The sequence below is a fragment of the Chiloscyllium plagiosum genome, chromosome 15, assembly GCF_004010195.1.
Source record: "Chiloscyllium plagiosum isolate BGI_BamShark_2017 chromosome 15, ASM401019v2, whole genome shotgun sequence".
Lineage (NCBI taxonomy): Eukaryota > Metazoa > Chordata > Chondrichthyes > Orectolobiformes > Hemiscylliidae > Chiloscyllium > Chiloscyllium plagiosum.
The window spans coordinates 36,944,774-36,966,186 of record NC_057724.1 but is presented as its reverse complement, the minus strand read 5'-3'; the positions used below and the strand labels follow the sequence as shown (position 1 = coordinate 36,966,186).

The 21,413-nt window shown below is 41.1% G+C and overlaps 1 protein-coding gene across 5 annotated transcripts in view; it reads left to right on the top strand.

Annotated features, from left to right (window-relative positions):
* Positions 1-21,413, top strand: part of nhsl2 (NHS-like 2) — a 322,641-nt gene that overhangs the window by 238,711 nt on the left and 62,517 nt on the right. Inside the window, exon 1 of one of the 5 annotated variants that reach the window (XM_043704717.1) lies at positions 969-1,169. The exons of the other annotated variants lie outside the window; for them this stretch is intronic. Within the exon in view, the coding sequence (XP_043560652.1) occupies positions 1,124-1,169 (46 nt within the window). The 5' untranslated portion in view covers positions 969-1,123. Of the gene's footprint in view, positions 1-968; positions 1,170-21,413 lie in introns of those variants that run through there. 5 annotated transcript variants of the gene reach the window in all.

Below are 21,413 nucleotides of genomic sequence, written 5' to 3'. Positions count from 1 at the left end.
AACGACTTGTGGAGGTTCGTGGACGGCATGGATAGGATGGGTGAGTGGGGTCTTTTCCCTGTGGGGGCATCCGGAACTGGAGGACATGAGTTTGGGGTGGAGAGGAAGGTTATGGAGGAGTCCTGAGGGTGGCGTTTTCATACGGAGGGTGGTGCATGTGTGGGGTAGGCTGCATCTGGATGGGTGTGTGTGGGAGGATTGGTTTGGAGGGATATGGGACAGGTGCTGGCAAGTGGGACTAGATTAGGTTGGGATATCCAGTCGGCATGGACGAGTTGGATCAAAGTGTCTGTTTCTGTGCTGTACATCTCTATTACTCCATGACTCTATGTAGGACGAACAGTCCAGTATGGGTGTTGTAGGCAATATATCCAATGTGTCAGTAACATAATAAATAATCTCTGCAAGGGCTTTCTAACACACATCCTTACATTTTAGGTAGGATGAATACACTTTCTGCTTCTTTGTTAAAAATTCAATATTTTTTCAACATTGAAATGAAAACAGTTTTTATTAATTCAGAAGTCCATTCCCCTCCCTCCCCAATCAGATTGCAATTATCAGGGAAAATTGGTGAAATGTGGGAATAAAAGTGCTTGTACATAAAACATGAATGAAGAGTTTATACTGTGCAGCGTGTATCACTAATAGAAGCAACATATTTCATGTCTGAGGTAGCTGCTCTCCCCTTACTTGAAGCTTCTGGAGCTGATCATTCTTTGCTGGAGTAGCGGAGGGGGAGGGCTGCATTTTCAGCTTGTCTAATAGGAAAGGCATGGTTTCACAAGGTCTGCCGATCTCACGCAGCTTGGCCCCAGCCTAGGTCATTGTAAAAACATGTTATATCTCCCAGCAAAACCTCGAGAAGGAAAGCATATATAAGCGGGAAGGAAGGGGAACTGAGTTATGACAATGGACTGATGTAGGTTTAGCAAAACAGAGAGTTCCTGCTCGCTTCCTCTGTTCCCGAAGCCACAGATTGGAAGGGAAGTTACCGTTCAGCTGAGTTTTTTTTTTCGTGTGTCCCTGTGAGCTAATGGGATCTTTTAGATTGCGGTTGTGTTAACCACGCTTCTTACATGCTGACTCGGGTACTACGCTCTGGAACGTTTACACAGAGAAAATGGAGTATATTTCGGACACCTTTACCATTCCTCGCAATGTGGGAGGTAGGACTAACATTACCGGAGATTGTAAAAGAGTGTATCATTCTTGATTTTAACAGAAATACTAACCTGTGAAATCGATCATTCATACTAATATCCTGAGATGCGTTTCTGTATGCTCATTATCCGATTCATTCAATTTCTAAAAGCAGCTCTTGGGGCATACCACAGGATGCTCCAGTCATTAAGATTAGATTATGAAACTCAAGTAGCTCTTTCCTACTCAAGTGCCAATCCTTTCCAGTCAAATGCTGGAGTAAAAGTAAATCAGGAGAAATCGGAGTTGAACTCTATCGAAGAGTAGATGATTTTCATAATCTTCTCAAGGGATATCGTTTATCTTTGCGTGTTGGAGTATTATTCTGATATTTATTCACATTAAATTGTAACAAAAATGACTGTACAATATTGTAACATGGGTGATAGCAAATAGACTGTGCAGGTGTATCTATCCCTTTTTTTCTGGACTTCAACAGGATATAAAAACAGATTGCAGAATCGCAATCACCTATCAACAAACTAACGTCAAAATTATTCTCAATGTAGTTATGCAGTTACAGTTGATAATTCAATTTGTATTTATATTGAGGACTGTCGTGCCTTTAAAAATGTTTCCAAATTAACACCAGAAATAATGAAAATTGGGTGACCGTGAGTAGACATCCTGTGAATCTCACTGGGGTGTTGGGGGTGTGACAACTGACATTGTCAATCTACAGAACCTAACGTTTGATTCAATCACAGCAATCATTGCTATCAGGCCCTGGTTTGTATAGTTATTTCAAATAATGCTGATCAGTTTAATAAACAAAATCATTTGAAAGTATTTCAGGTTTGTCCAGAGCTGTACATTAGTCTGGGTTGTAATGTAAACTGGTCCTTTGGGAGCAACATAAAATGTTTCTGAAAGGTGTTGCTACGGCTATAATCCTGTGGATAACTGCACTTTTAGTTATAACGAGCAGTTTGGATACAGAATGCCCCTGGCTTCTTCTCTAGCCGATACTGAGCTTAACTAAAGTAGCCTTGGTGTATCTGGGCTAAGAAGGGAAAGGTCAGTCTGGGATCATGTTGTTCATTAGTTTCATGTACCTTCACTGTAAAACCTACTTTTGTTAAAGTCAAGTGAAAACACAATCCGATTTAACCACGATGTAGATAAATAGTCTACAAATACTCACAATCTTGGCTCCACTTGGACACTCATATGTGGCTGAACTGTGGAACCTTACTATATCATCTGTTAGCATTCCAAATGAGGAATAAAACAGGCAAAAAAAAAGTCTGGTATTTGGTCCTATCATTAATCATCTGTCATATCTTCCTCCTTTACTGAAATGTAGCCACCTTTTAATAATTTCACAAGTAGCCAGTCCAGATCACTAGAGTTGTCATCACCATGTTTAATTGATCTTCACCTGCTATCCATATACATGTTGTTCCCGCCACAATCACTAAATACTGAGCAGGACTGATTTTCTTTTCTCCATTCCATTTGGGTGATGTGGCCAGTTGTGGCACATTAATTGTCACTTGAGATTAGCTCATTTATCACAGACCAAGGATAGATTCTGTCATCTTTTTGCCTGCCCAGTACAGCAGAGACATCTGGGAGGCCTTTGATTGAACAGTATTTCATGCTTACAGGTTATGAAAGACATGATCAAAATTCAAGACCTTTTTTTCCTTTGGTTTGAAGATCATTAATGAGTTGCAATAAAAACTAGAGATATTTGAGTACTTGATAGTGGATCTAGAGTAATAGAAGCTTTTGCCTTAATTCATAAAGAAAATGTAATGTGACGTCAGACATATTTAGAAAGTCTAACATTGCTGTTGAATTCTGTATGAGTGGTAATAGCAGATACAAAACAGCAGATATTTATATGTCGGATGGAAAATAACACCATGGTTGCAGTATTCTGGATATAGTTTAGCTACTCTAGTGATTCACTCAGCACCTGCACCTTGGTGTAATACTAAAACTTGAATCTAGAACACCCTAATTTCAATCAGCCAGGACATAGATAGGGAAGGAGAGCAAAAGAAGCCATGATTCTCACTCTTTGATATCTGTTCAATTATGCCTTCTGGAAAATGACTGTGTTTCCTTAACAGTTTAAAAACAATGATTGGGCTTGTCTGTGATGCTGGAATCATTCATGAGAACTAGCCATGTAGACAAGGTACTGGAGGTATGCCAGCATCCTGAAATTATACTGCAGTGTGAATTAGCTCATGAAACAAGAAGCCATAATTAGAAAACTGAAACAGAAGTGCTGGTGATGCCTAGGCTCCAACAAACAATCTAGTATAAGATTTTAGATTAATAGATGCTGTATCAAGAGGTAGAGTAACAGCTATCTTAAAACTGGCAGTGTCCAAAGTAGAGCATTTTTGTAATGGTCCATGCATCAATTTTAATTGAGTAAAATGTTTTAAAACAAAAACTTATTTGGATACTTCAGACAGTACAGTCCTATCCGATACATACTGTGTCACTATAACTAGGAAAGCTTGCAGGGAGGGACTAGTGTTTAAGTACAGTGTGTTGTGGTAGATATTGCTACTTTACTGAAAGGCTACTTCAGTTTGATCATGTAAATTTCTAAATGTAAACTGAGATATGATTGGATTGCATGAATTGATTTAGGGCTTTTTAGATCATGATTTTGTTTTAGTTGATTTAGATCAACTTGAGTGGCACAGTGGCTCAGCGGTTAGCATTGCTGCCTCACCATGCCAGCGACCAAGATCCAGTTCCAGCCTTGGGTGATTGTGTGGTGTTTGCACATTCTCCCATGTCCTTCTGGGCTTCCTCCCACAGTCCAAAGATGTGCAGGTTAGGGGGATTGACCATACCTAATTGCCCATAGTGTCAAGGATATGCAGGCTATGTGGATTAGCCATGGGAAATGCAGGGTTACAGGGATAGGCTAGGGGCCCTGGGTCTGGGTGGGAGACTCTTCAGAGGGTCATATGGACCCAATGGGTTAAATGGCCTACTTCCAGACTGTAGAGATTCTGTGAAATTTGGGAGGATCTTTCTTCCATCAATCTTATGGGATTGATCTTCCCTGGTTTCTGCTTTCTTTTATTATTACGTTTTATATATTAATGTTTGGAATTTGTAACATTATCACTCCATGTCAAATCATTTATGATGTTTTTTGTAAAATGTTGCTTCAGAGGAGCTCTCACCCAGATGTCCCTCAGATCCCTCACTCACCCAGCAATGGTCAGCCAGTTGATGCAAAATTAATCCTGACTGTAAGCACTAAGACTTGGTCTGAATCATTATTACTGTTAGGAAACTTTTAAGAAAAGTAAGAAGGATGGAACTAAATCCTTCACCTTGCTTCTTAGATTTAAAAATTAGCACATCACTATAGAATTTCCTTTTGGGGAGTGCAAAAAGGTCTTTTCAAATAATGTAAATATTTTGAAAGGTGCACATCACCAGACGTTTTAGGAAATAAATCTTGTGCTTTTAACATTATCTCTCTCTTTAGAATCTCTTTTTTTTGTTTCAAGTGAAATAAGGAATACTTGATGTAGCTGTAGTTTAATTTACAAGATGTACTTTCCATGCAATTACTTGATTTCGTATCAGAGCTTTACTTTCAAAGCTACAGTTTTTGTTTGAAGCCATTTTCAGCTCTTGCTAAATTGCTGACGAGAGTGTAGAGAATAGGAATGTGGAAGCCAGGAAATAGTTCTGCTAATTTTAAACTGAGACAGTCATGTTATCTAATGAGGTACACATGATTTAGTTTAAAAAAAAGAGGAAAGCAGCAGCAGAATGGAAAAGTGCAATAAAATATAAAACAAAACTAAAATAAAATAAAATAACTGCAAATTGATTGTTCTGTTCACCTTTCATAAAATAGGCCTTTAAGTGCTATGATTTCATCTTTCCAGATTACCAAACCTATCATCTTCCAATTACAGCAGCTAGCTGTCCCTTTAATTGTGATTTCTCTGTGATAACCACCATTTCTAGGAGCCTGTTTCAGCTATTGATCACCATCTGGGGTGATTTAAATTTGTTCTTCACAATTCTAAAACTGCCATTTGCCTTGATTTCAAAGATCTCTTAAAATGTTTTTATATTGCTCAAACTGTTAAGTTTTGGAAAGGCAGATATGTGGCACAGAAACATTTTGAATCACAGTCACATTTATTCCTGTCAGTGACACTGGAGTAATCAAGGTTAATTTTAGCTCCAACCAACAGAAAAATGACCACGTGAACAGCAGATGCAGGCCATTCTGCACCTTGAACCTGCTCTGCCATTGGATAAAATCATGGCTGATGTAATTGTGGGATCAAATCTACTCCCTATACCCTTTAGCTCCTTTGCCACCAGCATAAGTAGAAAACACCTAGCTGATGATACTTACCTGCTTCTATTTCTGACTCTAGCCCCAGCCATCTCAGTAGGCAGCTGAGATAGAAAGATAGAGATCACATCTGTTTCAGACATAGGATTTGCAAATTGCAAGTTGTTTAAGATATTTGCTATATATTCCATTTGCAATTTTGAGATGCTAATAGTATGTTAGTGGACAAACCAGTCATACTTTAAAAGACTAGGAAATGTCCAATTATTTTGATTTGGGATCAGTGAGGAAAATTGGCAGTTTACCTTCTTGTTCCTAAAAGCCTTTGGTTGTCTGTTAGCTTGTTTGAGGCATCCACTTCTCAGGGTTGCTTCCTCCACTTAGACTTCAGTTATTGGCCTGCTCAGTGTAGGGAAGGCAATTTCCTTCTCTCCCAGAACTGGTGAACTTCTGCATGGGCTCATGTTTCAATATCAGTATATAGATGCTTCAAAATGATTTGGAGTAACAAATAAATGGGTGGCAGACTCTGGAACGGTAAACTGAATAATGTACCTCATGTGAAAATAGTCCAGCAGCAGTAATAATGTTAGCTAATGAAAAATGGCCATTTTCAATGTGAGGTCTTGGGTCTATAAATACCCTTGGGCATCTGCAGCAGTTTATCACTTTAGAAAATAAATGAAAGATAAGTAGAATTTTGTAAACCTTTTTAATTTATTCAGTGTAAGTCATTATAGAATCCCCACAAAATCATAGAATCCCTACAGTGTGGAAACAGGCCTTTTGGCCCAACAAGTCCACACCGATCCTCCGAAGAGTAACCCACCCTGACTCATTTCCCCTACCCTATATTTACCCCGACTAATGCACCTAACCTACACATCCCTGAACAGTATGGACAATTTAGCATAGCCAATTCACCTAACTTGCACATCTTTGGACTGTGTGGGAGGAAACCCATGCAGACATGGGGAGAATGTGCAAACTCCACACAGGCAGACATCCGAGACTGGAATCAAACCCGGGTCCCTGGCGCTGTGAGGCAGCAGTGCTAACCACTGAGCCACCGTGCTGCCCCATGTGAAATTCTGTGAAAGCACAATATACAGCAGATGTCAGAAAGTTGAAATACAAACAAAAATGCTATAAATATTCAGCAGGTCAGGTAGCATCTGAAGACTGACTACCTGCACCTGCTGTTTTTAATTTTGTTTTTATGATTTATAATCTGATTTGTTGTACATCCCAATACATTTCGCAAAGGTGAACCTGGAAACTGTCAAGATAGACAAAATAATTTTTAAAATCTTGCTGTTTCCAAACATATCTTTCACTTCTAATAAATATTTTGCATTAAATTCTTTCTTTTGCTCAAGAATCTAAAAGTAAAATACGAAAGAAGAGCTTGAATGTGTGTCAGCAATGGCAGCCAAAACCAATGAAGAAATGGAATTTTCTCTCTTGTGCCAAACCCACAGGCAGTTTTGCACCACAGTACAATGAAAATTGATTGCCATATAAAGGTTTTTTTAATAGCCGGTTTGTATTGCAGACCAATGTTCTTTCAGGAATCTTGGGCTCCTCCTGTCCCGATTATTCACTTCCTCTACTGCCCAACCACAATTCTTCCAGAATTCTCTTTTAATCACTTATAGGTATCTGCTTGCTATTGACATGGCTGACTTTAAGAATTCATTCAGCAAAGAGCCACATCCTGCCTCTTTGGTACAGTGTATCTGTAACGTAGCATGTTCTATTTCTCTTCACCCATAATGGTGGAAATTTCTGTTCCAATAAGCAGAATGGGAATTGGTGAGAAAATTAGGAAAATATGGTGAAAGTGGAAAAATTACATTCTTGACGTTGAGGAAATCCTGATTTTTCTTCCCCTTTTAGGATTTAAAGAACAAATTCTGAATCTCACTACCTTTTTCCATCTCATTATTGGAAAATCTCATCTCATTCCTCTGCAGCTCCCAATTCTTCCTTCCTTCCTCAAAAAACTGGATGGCTTCAAGCCAGAGCAGTAACCTGGAAGCAATATTTGTTTCTCATGTCTCCAAGCCCTCAGACAATCCTGACTTCATATGACTATCCCTGTATGCGCCATGGACACTGATCATTTCCACCATTTACATATGCAAGCTGGCATTGTCAAACCACCAACCTCACCACATCATGGCTGTTTACAGACCAATTCACACACCATTTCAGGGCTTCACTTTCGACTTCAGGAATACTTACAGCTTGCTTCGTCTCCTAGGTTGCTGGGACACGCGTGCACCTATACAGGATGCATCCTTTGGCTCTTAACCTTAATTTCTCAGCACTCACTCACTTTGTGCTTACTTGGTGACCACCAACCTCTGTGGCAAGCGTTGGTTTTTAATGTAGAATGAGAGGCAGATTAATTGGTATGCATCAGTGCACTGAACAGTCAGGGGGACAGGCATGATGGAGAGGTGAATGTGCTTGCTGGTATTAGACTTTGTAATATTCAAGTTACTAGCACTATATTTAAAACCCAGCTGAACACCATTTCAGATGCTGCAACCAGGAATTGGCCGTCACATTGTTATCCTGCACCATTATCCCCAAGGATATGTTACAGAAAGGCAAGTTAACTACTTGATTCACTATAAGCTCAGTGGCTATGGCTCAGTCATTAGCACTGTTGCCTCGCAGCGCCAGGGACCTGGATTTGATTCCAGCCTCGGATGACTGTCTGCGTGGAGTTTGCACATTCTCTCTGTGTCTGTGTGGGTTTCCTCTGGGTGCTCCCGTTTCCTCCCACAGTCCAAAGATGTGCGGATAAGGTGAATTGGTCATGCTAAATTGCCCATAGTGTTAGGTGCGTAAGTAGGGAGTAGGTGAATGGGTCTGGGTGGGTTACTCTTCGGAGGGTTGTTGTGGACTGGTTGGGCCGAAAGGCCTGTTTCCGCACTGTAGGCAATCTAATCTAAGCTGGTGGAATGAAGGGCGATGCTTTTTCTTACTGATAGCCAATGGAGGACATGCCACAGAAACAGCAGAGTGCAACTGAAATGTTATGTCTTAGCAGTGCACGGAGAAGGTTAATGATCTTCTGTGATCTGTAAGGGTAAAAGTCATCATCTTTTCTCTGCTACTTCACACTCACATGGCCGCCAATCGCTCTAGCTCTGCTACTGCATTCTTATCTTCCCAATGCTTGGAATACTGAGAGCTGTAATTCCCATGCATTAGTGGCTCACATCCACCTTGTCTTTCCAAACTACTAACCCTTCCTGCTCTCTGTACTTCGTACTCACTTATTAGGAATATCTCACCACTTCTCCAGCTCTTGAATCACCAATAACTGCTCTTGCACTCACTTTCATTATATTCAGTCCCTCCCTAAGTTCATGCCTTTGACTAATATCTCCACAGCACCATGATTAACATTCCCATAACCGTTGGACTGATTACATTTGACTGATCCCTAGACTGGAATCCAATCCCTGAACTGTTGCTGATAGTACCCTCTGAGGTAACTGTAATTCCCCTTGACCCAACTAAGGACTGCAACAGTTTGACATTCAACATGGCCATTTGTCTGAAGCACACGCAATGTGTTTTATTATGTATGCAGCATTGATATAGCATAATATATATAGTGACGCATCCACCCCTTGGCTGTTTGTTTAGTTCTCTTCATCCAAACAATCTTTCCTTCTGTGTGACAAAACAATGAAAGCCACAAAGGCTGGCAGCTTCCAAAGAAGCACAAAGTGAATGAGGCTAAGAAATTTAAAAAGCTCTAAGATACCCCCTAGATACATGATATACCTGTGTGTCTGTGCACACAGTGAGCTGGCAGAAACATGCAAATTGTAGGTATCCCTGAGCTCCAAAACAAAGGGTTGAAGTGCTGTGTCAGTTGGTCGAAGAGCAGGCATGTGGATGTGGTGAGGCTGATGTTTTTCTGTTGCCAATATGCTCAGAAAAGCATGCAGAGTGTTCTAAATGTCCAGAGAGGCAAGCAGTGAGCTGTAGCCAGGTTACCAAAATAACTTTCATGTTGGATTTTGGCACAGTCCAGTTTCTTCAAGAAGGAGAGGAGAATTGGAAGCTGCTTAGAAATGAGGCTAATGTGTTGGGTTATTGATGAGATGCAGGTCATTGGGTTATTGATGAGATGCGGATGGAAATAAGGCAGAGATCATTTACTGGCTAGATTTTGAATTCTATATTCAAACTTTAAGGGGAATATCATATTATATTTTTTCAACATCGCGATTCTTTCATTTTTGCCATATTTTCCAATTTTGTTTCACTATTACCCTTGCCTCTCTAAGGAGTGGAAAATTCCACCCAGTTGCTTGGATTTTTGCATCCCAGATGAGTGAAGAGATGTAAGATGTCTGTTGGTCCACTGTGTCAATCTTGAAAAAGTACCCTTAATGGCAAAAGGTTCATTCCAGGGGAATGGGGTAAGATAGAATTTGACCACCACTTCTAAATGCAGACCCAAGGTGACCTGGGCAGATTATTTAAATAACATCAGCGTATCAGTTTTATATGCCTAATCTGTCCTTAAAGAGCATTTATGTCAATTCAAAATTTGAAACACTTTGCTCAGTTCAAATAATCATGCTGACTTAAGGTTACCTTCATGTGTGAATCTTGACTCATTTCTGCTCATACCCCATCCCTAAAGCTAAAATTAGATCTGTTAGAAACAACCCTGAGATTTCAGTTTCAGGTGCTCCAAATCGTTTTAAAGGGACTCAGACTCCAAATGACTCTCCAAAAATCTAAATCTGTGTCTGCCTTGAATCTGTCTCATCTCAGAATACTGGATGTATTAAAATCCCAACAATCTTTTTAGCTCCCTGCTTTTGCTCCTGAATGAATGATCATCAATTTTAACATTATTCTCCCTGTTCTTGCTTTACTTAGTCAGAGGGAATAGTTTTCATCTATTACTCCATTATTTTATTTTCACATTTTAAGCAAATGATAGCTGGCTGTTAATTGTCTGAATTTATGCAATCTGTCTTCATAATATAATCCTCCAAAATTGGCATATGTCTGCATAGTCAATCATTTGTGGATTTATTTGAAAAGTATTGATGAACAATTTGGATTAATTGTTTAAAATGGCATTAAAAAAGAGATTCAGGCAGTACCTGTAGCCTTTGTTGAAGAGTTAGTTGTTTTGCTGTAAAAGGTGTGCTAAAGAATGATGATGCTAATTAAGGTTGAAGTAAATATCCATTTCATTCAGCTGTTTTGCTTTAAACTGGACACTTCCCTAAGGGCCAACTGAAGGAAAGGGAGCTGCTAGCCAAGTCAATGCTGTCGCTCAAATCCTTGACATTTGGCTGTGAACGAAGTTTCTTTGTGTCTAAATAAAATTGAAATCTGGTCCTTTGATAGACATTGTTATGGCCCATCTTATTGGGATTGATCGCATACTTTGTAATATACCAATAAATACTGCATATGACTGCAGTCTTTTGTTTATTTTTGGGGAGGTCATAGCAAACAGACGTTGCAGTACCTTAACCAAGCTGCTGCTGTCCTGTTGAAATGTTTGTACAATGTCATGGCTGTTTTCTGGATATCAGAACTCTGATTGACACAATGATACTTTATTACCTGAGAAGGGATTCTTCTATTTTTATTAAGATTAAGGAGCTGAAGTGAAGAGTTCCTGATGCCCATGTGATTGGCATCTATAATGTTTTATTGTAGGAAACCATAAAACATACTACATTCTATCCCAGCTATTGCCTCCTCCAACTGATGAAAATGTTATCTTTTACACAGGTACTAAAATTCGAACAAGACCATTGTACCAAGAAGCGAGTGATAACACAAATAATAAGTCTGTTCAAATCAAGAGGCACTGACCTCCACCGTAATTGTGGGCACTGCTCCAGTTAGATATTCAGTTCAGACTGCTGGATACATCTACTAACTCCAAAGGAGACTTGAAAATGTAGGTTTGGTGGTTGAAGGAATAGCGGATACAAATACTCAATTCCACAACTCTCTGAATGGTGCAAGCATGCATCTTGATGAAGATAATTGCACCATGTGAACTGATTATACAACTCTGAAGTTTTAGATTCTTCAAAAAGTCCCCAAAGTGATTTCATGCCAGCCAATAAAGAGATAGATTTCCCTTGAGTGTAATAAAGACATTCTGGGTGGAATCATCTTCATACCATTCTTCATCTTCAGACATGCGCTCTTGGTGTGGGAAGTGTATAGAGGGCTTGCCATTTTTGCCTTGTTTAATTGATTGATAAGAATAAGTTAATTGGAAGGAATGTGGTAGGATTCAAGTGTAACAGCAACTTGGTCTATGTGCAATCCCCCAATATTTGGACAGTACTGCAATTAGAATTTTGACATGCTTAATACATATGTTTGCAGACTATTTAATGCGAGCAATGTCTCCCAAGGTGGGCTGAGGTGCATAGATAGTACAAAAAATTGTAAACTTTGCTTTTATAAGAGTCATCCTTGATCCTTGTGAACATTATTCTGTAACAACAGGCCTGATTTTGTTACACCTATTTGAAACAAAGATGGTAAGGAAAAGACTCTTCTGATGTGGTTGTCTCAAATGCTGTAAGCCTGCATTTTCTGACTACTTCATTTGGATTACAATGTATGAAGTGCTTTAGGTTGTCAGCAATGAAAATGGGAATGATTTAGGAAATGTGGTTTCAGCAGCAACCTGTACATTGGCATGCTCTCTAAATACAAATGTATCTTTTCATAAAACTGTGAACATTGATCTCTGCCAGCAAATGGGTTGATAACAGATAAATTATCAGAATTTTATTAGAGTTGATGTTGATAACTGGTCCAATAGATTGAAGAGATTTTCTGCATAAGTGCTGCTTAGCAATTTAAGATATATTTGTTGAGCATGACCAGGGTTTTGTCCTACAGCCTGAAGGCCACCCAAAAATGTCGGCAACCCTGGAGGAAAACCTTAGAATAATTAAAAAGGTGTGTTTCCTTTTTTCTTGAGCAATTTCTTCATTAGAACATTTTTAGTGATGGGGCAAATAGATTTGAAATAATACCACAGTTACTTCACTGCCTGCAGTAGCTGTTGCTTGTGGCTACAGCTATCAGGAGCTCTACTGGAATGGCTGATCATGCTCGTCTACCTTACGCCATCCCCACACATCCACACAGCCCATCTGTGACCATTCTGCAATTTCTGTCATCCAAATGTACCTAGGTTGACTGTCTTTATTTGGTCTCCATTTTCCCTTTGAAATAACTGCACAGAGGCCAATGTCTCATCACCAAGTCAACCTTTATTTACCATGCACTGGCTATGGCTAGCCAGCTCAGAGACAGTCCTCCACTGAGAAGATTCTAATCTCCAGGTTATATTTTTTAACCTTTTCTTTTAGACCCCCACACTACCACCTTACAGCAGGTAGTGCTATTTAATCCCCAGCACCCATGTCGTGTGCATGCAGGTATAGGACACCATGAAGAGCGAGTGCATAAATCTTTATTCATATTCTTCAGATTATATTTTTTCTTTTGTTTTTCTTTTTTCCTTTCTTTTCTACCCCCACACTACCACTTATCAGTGGTTCTTACTTTTCCCCAGCATCCACATCGTGTGTGTGTATAGGTGTCGGACGCAATGAAGAAGAACGTGTGTAAATCTTTATTCATATTCTCCAGGTTATATATTTTCTTTTCTTCCCCACATTACTGCCTAACAGTGGTAGTGCTTATCTTTCCCCTGCACTCATGTCATGTGTATGCAGGTGTTGGACACAATGAAGAACAGCAAGTGTGCAAATCTTTATTCATGTTCTCCAGGATATTTTTTTTCTCTCTTTTTCTAGCCACACAGAGTCAGTCCCATGAACTGAAGCAACTCTAAATCTCCTGGTTATTGTTTTGTTGCCCCCATACGACCGACTAACTGCGGTAGTGCTTATATTTTCCCCAGCACCCGTGTTGTCTGCATGCAGGTGTGAGACAAGTGAACGACAACAGGTGTTAGGAAGAAAGGAAACACCAGAGTGGCCAGTGACAAGCAGTGCCCTTCTCATCAAAGGGTAATGCTGCACATTCTCCATGTTATATATTTTTAAAAATCTTTTTTATTAAACCAATAGACAGTTTACAACACAGTTAACGAGGGAGAGGAGCAGCAAAGCTAGGCTCCAAACCCTACCATTCAACCAGTTTTCAGGAAATGAGGACAAACCTCAAATCCCACTTTCAATCATCACAAAACAGTAACAAATACATACAAGACAGTCAATTACATTTTTAAAAAGTGCATAGAATACAGACACCCCAGCAACTCACCGGTTCCTTCCACCTTCCGGCCACTTTAAGGCAGCCCGCTCTTGCACCCCTTCCAGTTCTTGGTCCGCCGATGCCCCTTCTGGTTCTGTCTGCTTTGACACACTTACCGGCCACCTCTAGGATGATAGCAGTCAGGACTGCCTACCCAGGTTCCAGCTTCCCTAACTGCCCTTCACACCTTCTGGCCACCTCTAGGACAGCCACCCCGGTACCTGCCTGGTGTGACAGCGCTGAGGATGGCCTACCCACCTTCCGGCTCTCTGTCTGCCCCAACGTACTATCTGGCTCTCACCCACCCCAATGTGTCATCTGGCTCATGGACTGCCCTGACACGCCTTCTGGCCACTTCTAGGACAGCCTGTCCCCTTCCCGGAGATGACTGCGCACAGGGCAGCCCACAAGCCTTCTGGATTTCAGCCTGCCCCTATGCACCTTCTGGCTTTCAGCTGCTCTGACACACCATCCGACCACCTCTAGGACAGCCCGCCCGATTACCCCTTCTCGGGACGACAGCACTCAGAACAGCCTACCCACCCTCCGGGTCTCAGGGTGACCGGCATCAGGATGACCTACCCACCCTCTGGCTTTCAGGACAGCCTATCCACCTTCAGGTTCACAGGACAGCCTACCCACCGTCCGGCTCTCGTGACAGCTTTCGGGGTGACCTATGAGCCTCCCATCTCAGTAAGGCCTGCCAGACTCAGGGACACACAAGACAGTGCAGGTGATAACCCAACAAACAACAAGACAATCAATTACAACAAAGAGTCCTTTCTAGTAAACAGTGTCCATTACAAACAGTTCTCTTCAAAATGTAGAGTCCATTCCCAAGAACAAAGTTCACTCTAGTGTACGAAGTGCATTGTCAGAAATGGAGTCCACTCCAACCTGCAGAGTCCATTGCTAAAAAGAGTCCACAATTGAGGGAAAAGTCCACTCCTGAAGGCAGCAAATGCACACCCCACAGTACACAGGTGTTCAGTTTCCATTGCATCCTGGCTCATCCATAGAGAACCAGGCCCACTCACAGGAACACTGTACATTGTAAAGATGCAGTTAACTCATAGGGGTTTGATCCACTCTCCAAGGCAGGGTCTACTCCCAAACTCCAGGATACAGCAAGTGCTCACCTCCCAGCACACACCTCCCAGGTGTTCAGTCTTTACAAAAGCCTAGTCCCAGGTTCAGGCCGACCCACAGGAACAGCTCACCTGGAAAGATGTATTTTCTCACAAGGGCTCAGTCCAAGCACCAAAAACAGTGAAATCACATACAAAAAAACAAGGAAAATTATGGCTCAGCTCTGCCACAAAATCAACATTGTCCTTTTCTCAAAGTGAAAGAGAAAGGAGTAACAAACAGGCTGCAACCAGCCAGTGAAACAACAATCCCCTAATGAGAACTGAGATACACCTGAAACACATTGACTGTGTGAATCAGGCAGTTTAGAAATTGGTCCTCACTAAAAAAATACCACTTAACACACTGGCTGAATAATTCAACCAGTTTAGGAATCAGGATTCTTCCCCTCAGAAAAAAGCGGAAACCAACAGTAGCAGTAACACACTGACTGTGGCCCAACCAGCACAGAGTCAGTCTCCTAAACTGAGGAGACTCTAAATCTCCTGGTTATATTTTTTTCCTCCCCACACTACCATCTACCAGCAGTAGTGCTTATATTTTCCCCAGCACCCATGTTGTGTGTGTGCAGGAGTGAAAGACAACAGGTGTACAAATCTTTATTCAATTTCCACCACCAGGAAGAAAGGAAACACCTAAGTGACCAGTGACAAACAATGCCCTTCTCATCAAAGGGCAATGCTGCATGTTCTCCAGGTTATATTTTTTCTTTTTTGTTCCTTTTCTTCCCCAGAACCCATTTTGTGTGTGTATAGATGTAAGACACAGTGAAAAACAACAGGTGATCTCCTGGTTACATTTTTTTTCTTACTCCCACACTGCCGCCTAACTGCAATAGTGCTTATATTTTCCCCAGCACCCATGTTGTGTGTGTGCAGGTGTGGGACACAGTGAAAGACTCAAGGTGTACGAATCTTTATTCAATTTCCACCACCAGGAAGAAAGGAAACACCAGGGTGGCCAGTGACAAGCAATGCCCTTCTCATCAAAGGGCACTGCTGCATGTTCTCCAGGATTTTTTTTGGGGTGGCACTGCTGCCTATCAGCGTCAGGGACCCCGGTTCGATTCTAGTCTCTGGCAACTGTCTGTGTGGATTTTGCACATTCTCCAAGTGTCTGCGTCGGGTTCCTCCCACAATTTAAAGATGTGCAGGTTCAGTGAATTGGCCGCACTAAATAGTGTTCAGGGATGTGTAGGTTAGATGCATTAGTCAGGGGTAAATTTAGAGAAATAGGGGAGAGGAATGGGTCTGGGTGGGATACTCGGAGGGTCGGTGTGGACGTGCTGGGCTGAAGGGCCAATTTCCACACTGTAGGGATTCTATGATTAATAGTAAACTAAATGATATCACTTGAATGGGTCATAAGGTTGAGAATTACTGCTGTTGATGATACTGTTTGAAGACTGAGACTCACATTGTAGTCAGTGAACAGGAAGTTCTCCAGGTTATATTGTCAAACAGGGTTTTCCTGATTGGCTCAGGGTTAACAAATTCAACAAAGAACCTTGTAGTTAATGAAGTCTATCAGGTTCCAATCACTATAGCCTTCTAGAAGCAATCTTTGTAGTTGTTCACTTCTGATCGAACGGCTGAATACTTTTCTCCTTCCTGAATGCCACATCTTAAGAATTATTTTGGCTTTTGCAATTTCGCGAATCTCTCAATGTGTCTGTAAAATTTTAACAATAGGTCATAGCATTCACATTTTAAAGTTCTCGATTTTCTTCCACGATCTTTAATTGTTACCAAGGTTTCTGACGCATACAGGAGCATGCAAGGATTGCAGAATCTTATGAACTTAATTTCTTAATTATTACCAGCTTGTTTTTCTTGTTGTTATCACATCTTTCATGCTCCCAAAATTACATTTGGCTATCCCTATTCTTTTTCTGACTTTTGTTATTGCATTTGCCTTTTTTTTTTGTAAATTTGTCTGAAATAACTTCTCTCTCCCTAACAGCACTGTGGGTGCACCGATAACGCCATGGTTCAACATGATGGTTCATCACAAATGTTTCCAGTGATATTAGGAATGCACAATAAATATTGGCCTTACCAGTAATGTCCATAGTCCATGGGAAAAGTTTTAAAAGACCGATATTACCAACTGGATTGCATTGACTGAAAGGATAGTAGAAATAAATTCAATAATAACTTAAAGAAGGGCATTCTTCAAATCCTGGAAAGGAAAATTATCCACAGGGCTAAGGGAAAAGAGCAGAGGTATGGAACTAATCAAACACTCCTTCGAAGAGCCAACAGAGGGCTGAGGGGTTTAATGCCTTCTTGTGCTGTATCATTCTGTGTTTAGGCAAGAGTTGTCCAGTCAGATAATGAAAAGTCTATTTACTTTACAGTTAGCGTGGGAATGCAGGAAACCACAAGAGGCCAGGTGTTGGATGACCAGGGGAGTTGGAAATGCAATCTCATGCAATGAGACTTTGAGGAATGCATAAATGAATATACAAATCTAGATAAAGGAACTGAGGGCATTCTCGCTAAGTTTCCAGATGATACAAAGATAGGTAAAGGGACTGGTAGCAATGAGGAAGTGGGGAGGCTGCAGAAGGATTTGGACAGGTTAAGAGAGTGGGCAAAGAAGTGGCAGATGGAGTACAACGTGGGAAAGTGTGAGGTTATACACTTTGGCAGGAAGAGTAGAGGCATGGACTATTTTCTAAATAGGGAGAAAATTCAGAAGTCTGAAGTGCAAAGAGACTTGGGAGTTCTAGTCCAGGATTCTCTCAAGGTAAATTTGCAAATTGAGTCAGTTGTTAGGAAGGTAAATGCAATGATGGCATTTATTTTGAGAGAACTTGAATATAAAAGCATGGATGTACTTTTGAGGGTCTATAAGGTCCTGGTCAGACCACATTTGCAGTATTGTGTACAGTTTTGGGCCCCATATCTCAGGAAGAATATACTCATCCTGGAGCACGTTCAGAGGAGGTTCACGAGAATGGTCCCAGAAATGAAAAGCTTAACATATGAAGAACGTTTGAGGACTCTGCATCTATACTTGGAGTTTAAAAGAATGAGAGGTGATCTAATTGAAGCATACTGAATGGCCTGGACAGAGTGGATTTTGGGAAAATGTTTCCATTGGTAGGGGAGGCTAGGACCCGAGGGCATAGCTTAAGAATAAAGGGAAGACCTTTTTAGAAGGGAGATAAAGTGAAACGCCATCAGTCAGAGAATGGTGAATCTATAAAATTCAGTTCCACAGAAGACTGTGGAGGCCACCTCATTGAATTATATTTAAGACGGAGATAGATAGGTTATGGGGAGAAAGCGGGAGAATGGGATTGAGAAACTTATCAGTCATGATTGAATGTCAAAGCGACTCGATGGGCTGAATGGCTTAATTTCTGCTCCTATGTCTTATGGTCTAACTTCAGTGGGAATACTGAGTATTTAAAGTTTGCCATTAGTATGACGATTAGAGCAGAGCTATTTGCAGTCCAGTTGCTGTCATGGAATTTATATTCATCTCAAGCCAAGTAGTCATGCAGTAAAAGTCACATTCATATACACCGTGTCTAGTGTACTAACTACTGTCCAAATTCTCATTGTTGTGCCTTGCTAATTTTCTTGTGCTGCCTGTATCTCAATTTTATGTGATTTGCTTTTTGCTGTATGTGATTTGCCCAATTCCTTCTACGATCCTTCCATTTTCTGACATTTTTTTCAGCTACCTTTGGAAGTGTCTCACTTATTTCTGCTTTTACCTATCCCTCTCAATGCTGTTATTTTTTCCCCGAACTCATCTCCCAGAGGTTGGTGGTGGAGGGTTGTTTTTCAGACTGGAGGCCTGTGACCAGTGGAGTGCCACAAGGATCGGTGCTGGGTCCTCTACTTTTTGTAATTTACATAAATGATTTGGATGCGAGCATAAGAGGTATAGTTAGTAAGTTTGCAGATGACACCAAAATTGGAGGTGTAGTGGACAGCGAAGAGGGTTACCTCAGATTACAACAGGATCTTGATCAGATGGGCCAATGGGCTGAGAAGTGGCAGATAGAATTTAATTCAGATAAATGCGAGGTGCTGCATTTTGGGAAAGCAAATCTTAGCAGGATGTATGCACTTACTGGTAAGGTCCTAGAGCATGTTGCTGAACAAAGAGACCTTGGAGTGCAGGTTCATAGCTCCTTGAAAGTAGATAGTATAGTGAAGAACGTGTTTGGTATGCTTTTCTTTATTGGTCAGAGTATTGAGTACAGGAGTTGGGAGGTCATGTTGTGGTTGTACAGAACAGTGGTTAGGCCCCTTCTGGAATATTGTGTGCAATTCTAGTCTCCTTCCTATCGGAAAGATGTTGTGAAACTTGAAAGGGTCCAGAAAAGATTTACAAGGATGTTGCCAGGATTGGAGGATTTGAGCTATAGAGAAAGGCTGAACTGGGTGGGGCTGTTTTCCCTGGAGCGTCAGAGACTGAGGGGTGACCTTATAGAGGTTCACAAAATTTATGAGGGCTATGGATAGGATAAATAGACAAAGCCTTTTCCTTGGGGTCGGGGAGTCCAGAACTAGAGGGCATAGGTTTAGGCTGAGAGGGGAAAGATATAAAAGAGACCACACAGAGGGTGGTATGTGTATGGAATGAGCTGCCAGAGGATGTAGTGGAGGCTGGTACATTTGCAACATTTAAGAGGCATTTGGATGGGTATATGAATAGGAAGGGTTTGGAGGGATATGGGCCAGATGCTGGCAGATGGGACTAGATTGGGTTGGAATATCTGATTGGCATGGACGGGTTGGACCGAAGGGTCTGTTTCCATGCTGTACATCTCTATGACTCTATATCAACCAGTCAATTAATCATTAACTACAAACAGACAATCTGACTTACAGCAGATGGAATTCTGCAGTAACGGTTCAACATAATGTTTTGTTCTTTGTGCTCTTAAATCTTAAAGCAAAGGCTCTTTGGGTATTTTGCAAATATGTATCATGTTCTTCATTGTTTGATTTGAACTTTGTACTGACAGTAATTTTTGACTTGAAATTTCTGCTGACAAACTGGAGTAGCCCCAGAACATTAATGATATCAAAAATGTTAAGATTCTTCACCCTGCTTGTTATGAATGAGCGATATCAATGTTTGAGAAAGGAACAGTGGACTTCTCCACTTTTAATATCAAGCATTTCTCAATCACCTGTAATGTGAGATTTAAGGGGAAAAAATACCCTCCTTTCCACTGACTACAATGTGAGTCTCAGCCTCCAAACTGTATCACCAACAGCAGTAATTCTCAACCATATGACTCATTCAAGTAATATCATTTAGTTTACTGGAGAAAGTGAGGTCTGCAGATGCTGGAGATCAGAGATGGAAATGTGTTGCTGGAAATGTGTTGCTGCGCTTTTCCAGCAACACATTTCCATCTCATTTAGTTCACTATCAATTATAGAATCCCTACAGTGTGGAAACAGGCCCTTCGGCCCAGCAAGTCCACACCGACCCTCCGAGTATCCTACCCAGACCCATTCCCCTACCCTATTACTCTACATTTACTGCTGATAATGCACCTAACCTACACATCCCTGAACACTATTTTGTCTGGCCAATTCACCTAACCTGCACATCTTTAGATTGTGGGAGGAAACCAGGGCACCTGGATGAAGCCCATGCAGACACTGGGAGAATGTGCAAACTCCACACAGACAGTCGCCCAAAGCCAGAATCAAACCAGGGTATATGTAGCTGTGAGGCAGCAGTGCTAACCACTGTGCCACAGTGCCACCCGATCCTTTGTGGTGTGAGAGGTTTTGTTTTGTTTCACGTAGTCATTGGGGATTAGCCTTGAATTAACTCGAGTCTATTAAGTTGAGCACAATTACATACAAATACACCACAATCTTCATTTCTGCTACAATAACTGGAATAACCTATGATTTGGAGATGCCGGTGTTGGACTGGGGTGTACAAAGTTAAAAATCACACAACACCAGGTTATAGTCCAACAGGTTTAATTGGAAGCACACTAGCTTTTGGAGCGACGCTCCTTCATCAGGTGATAGTGGAGAGCTCAATCCTAACACACAGAATTTATAGCAAAAATTAACAGTGTGATGTAACTGAAATTATACATTGAAATATTGATTGTCTGTTAAGCCTTTCATCTGTTAGAATACAGTGATAGTTTCACTTCTTTCATGTATAAATCACAAAACTTTTTAAAAAAAAAGTTGTATTCTCGGGTTAGCTGTTAATAATGGTGATAGCTGGACAATATGTTGAGGGTGTTGGCCCCCTGTGTTCTCTAGGCCCGCTACATTGATGACTGCATTGGCGCCACCTCGTGCTCCCGCGAGGAGGTTGAGCAATTCATCAACTTCACCAACACATTCCACCCTGACCTTAAATTTACCTGGACCATCTCTGACACCTCCCTCCCCTTCCTGGACCTCTCCATCTCCATCAGTGA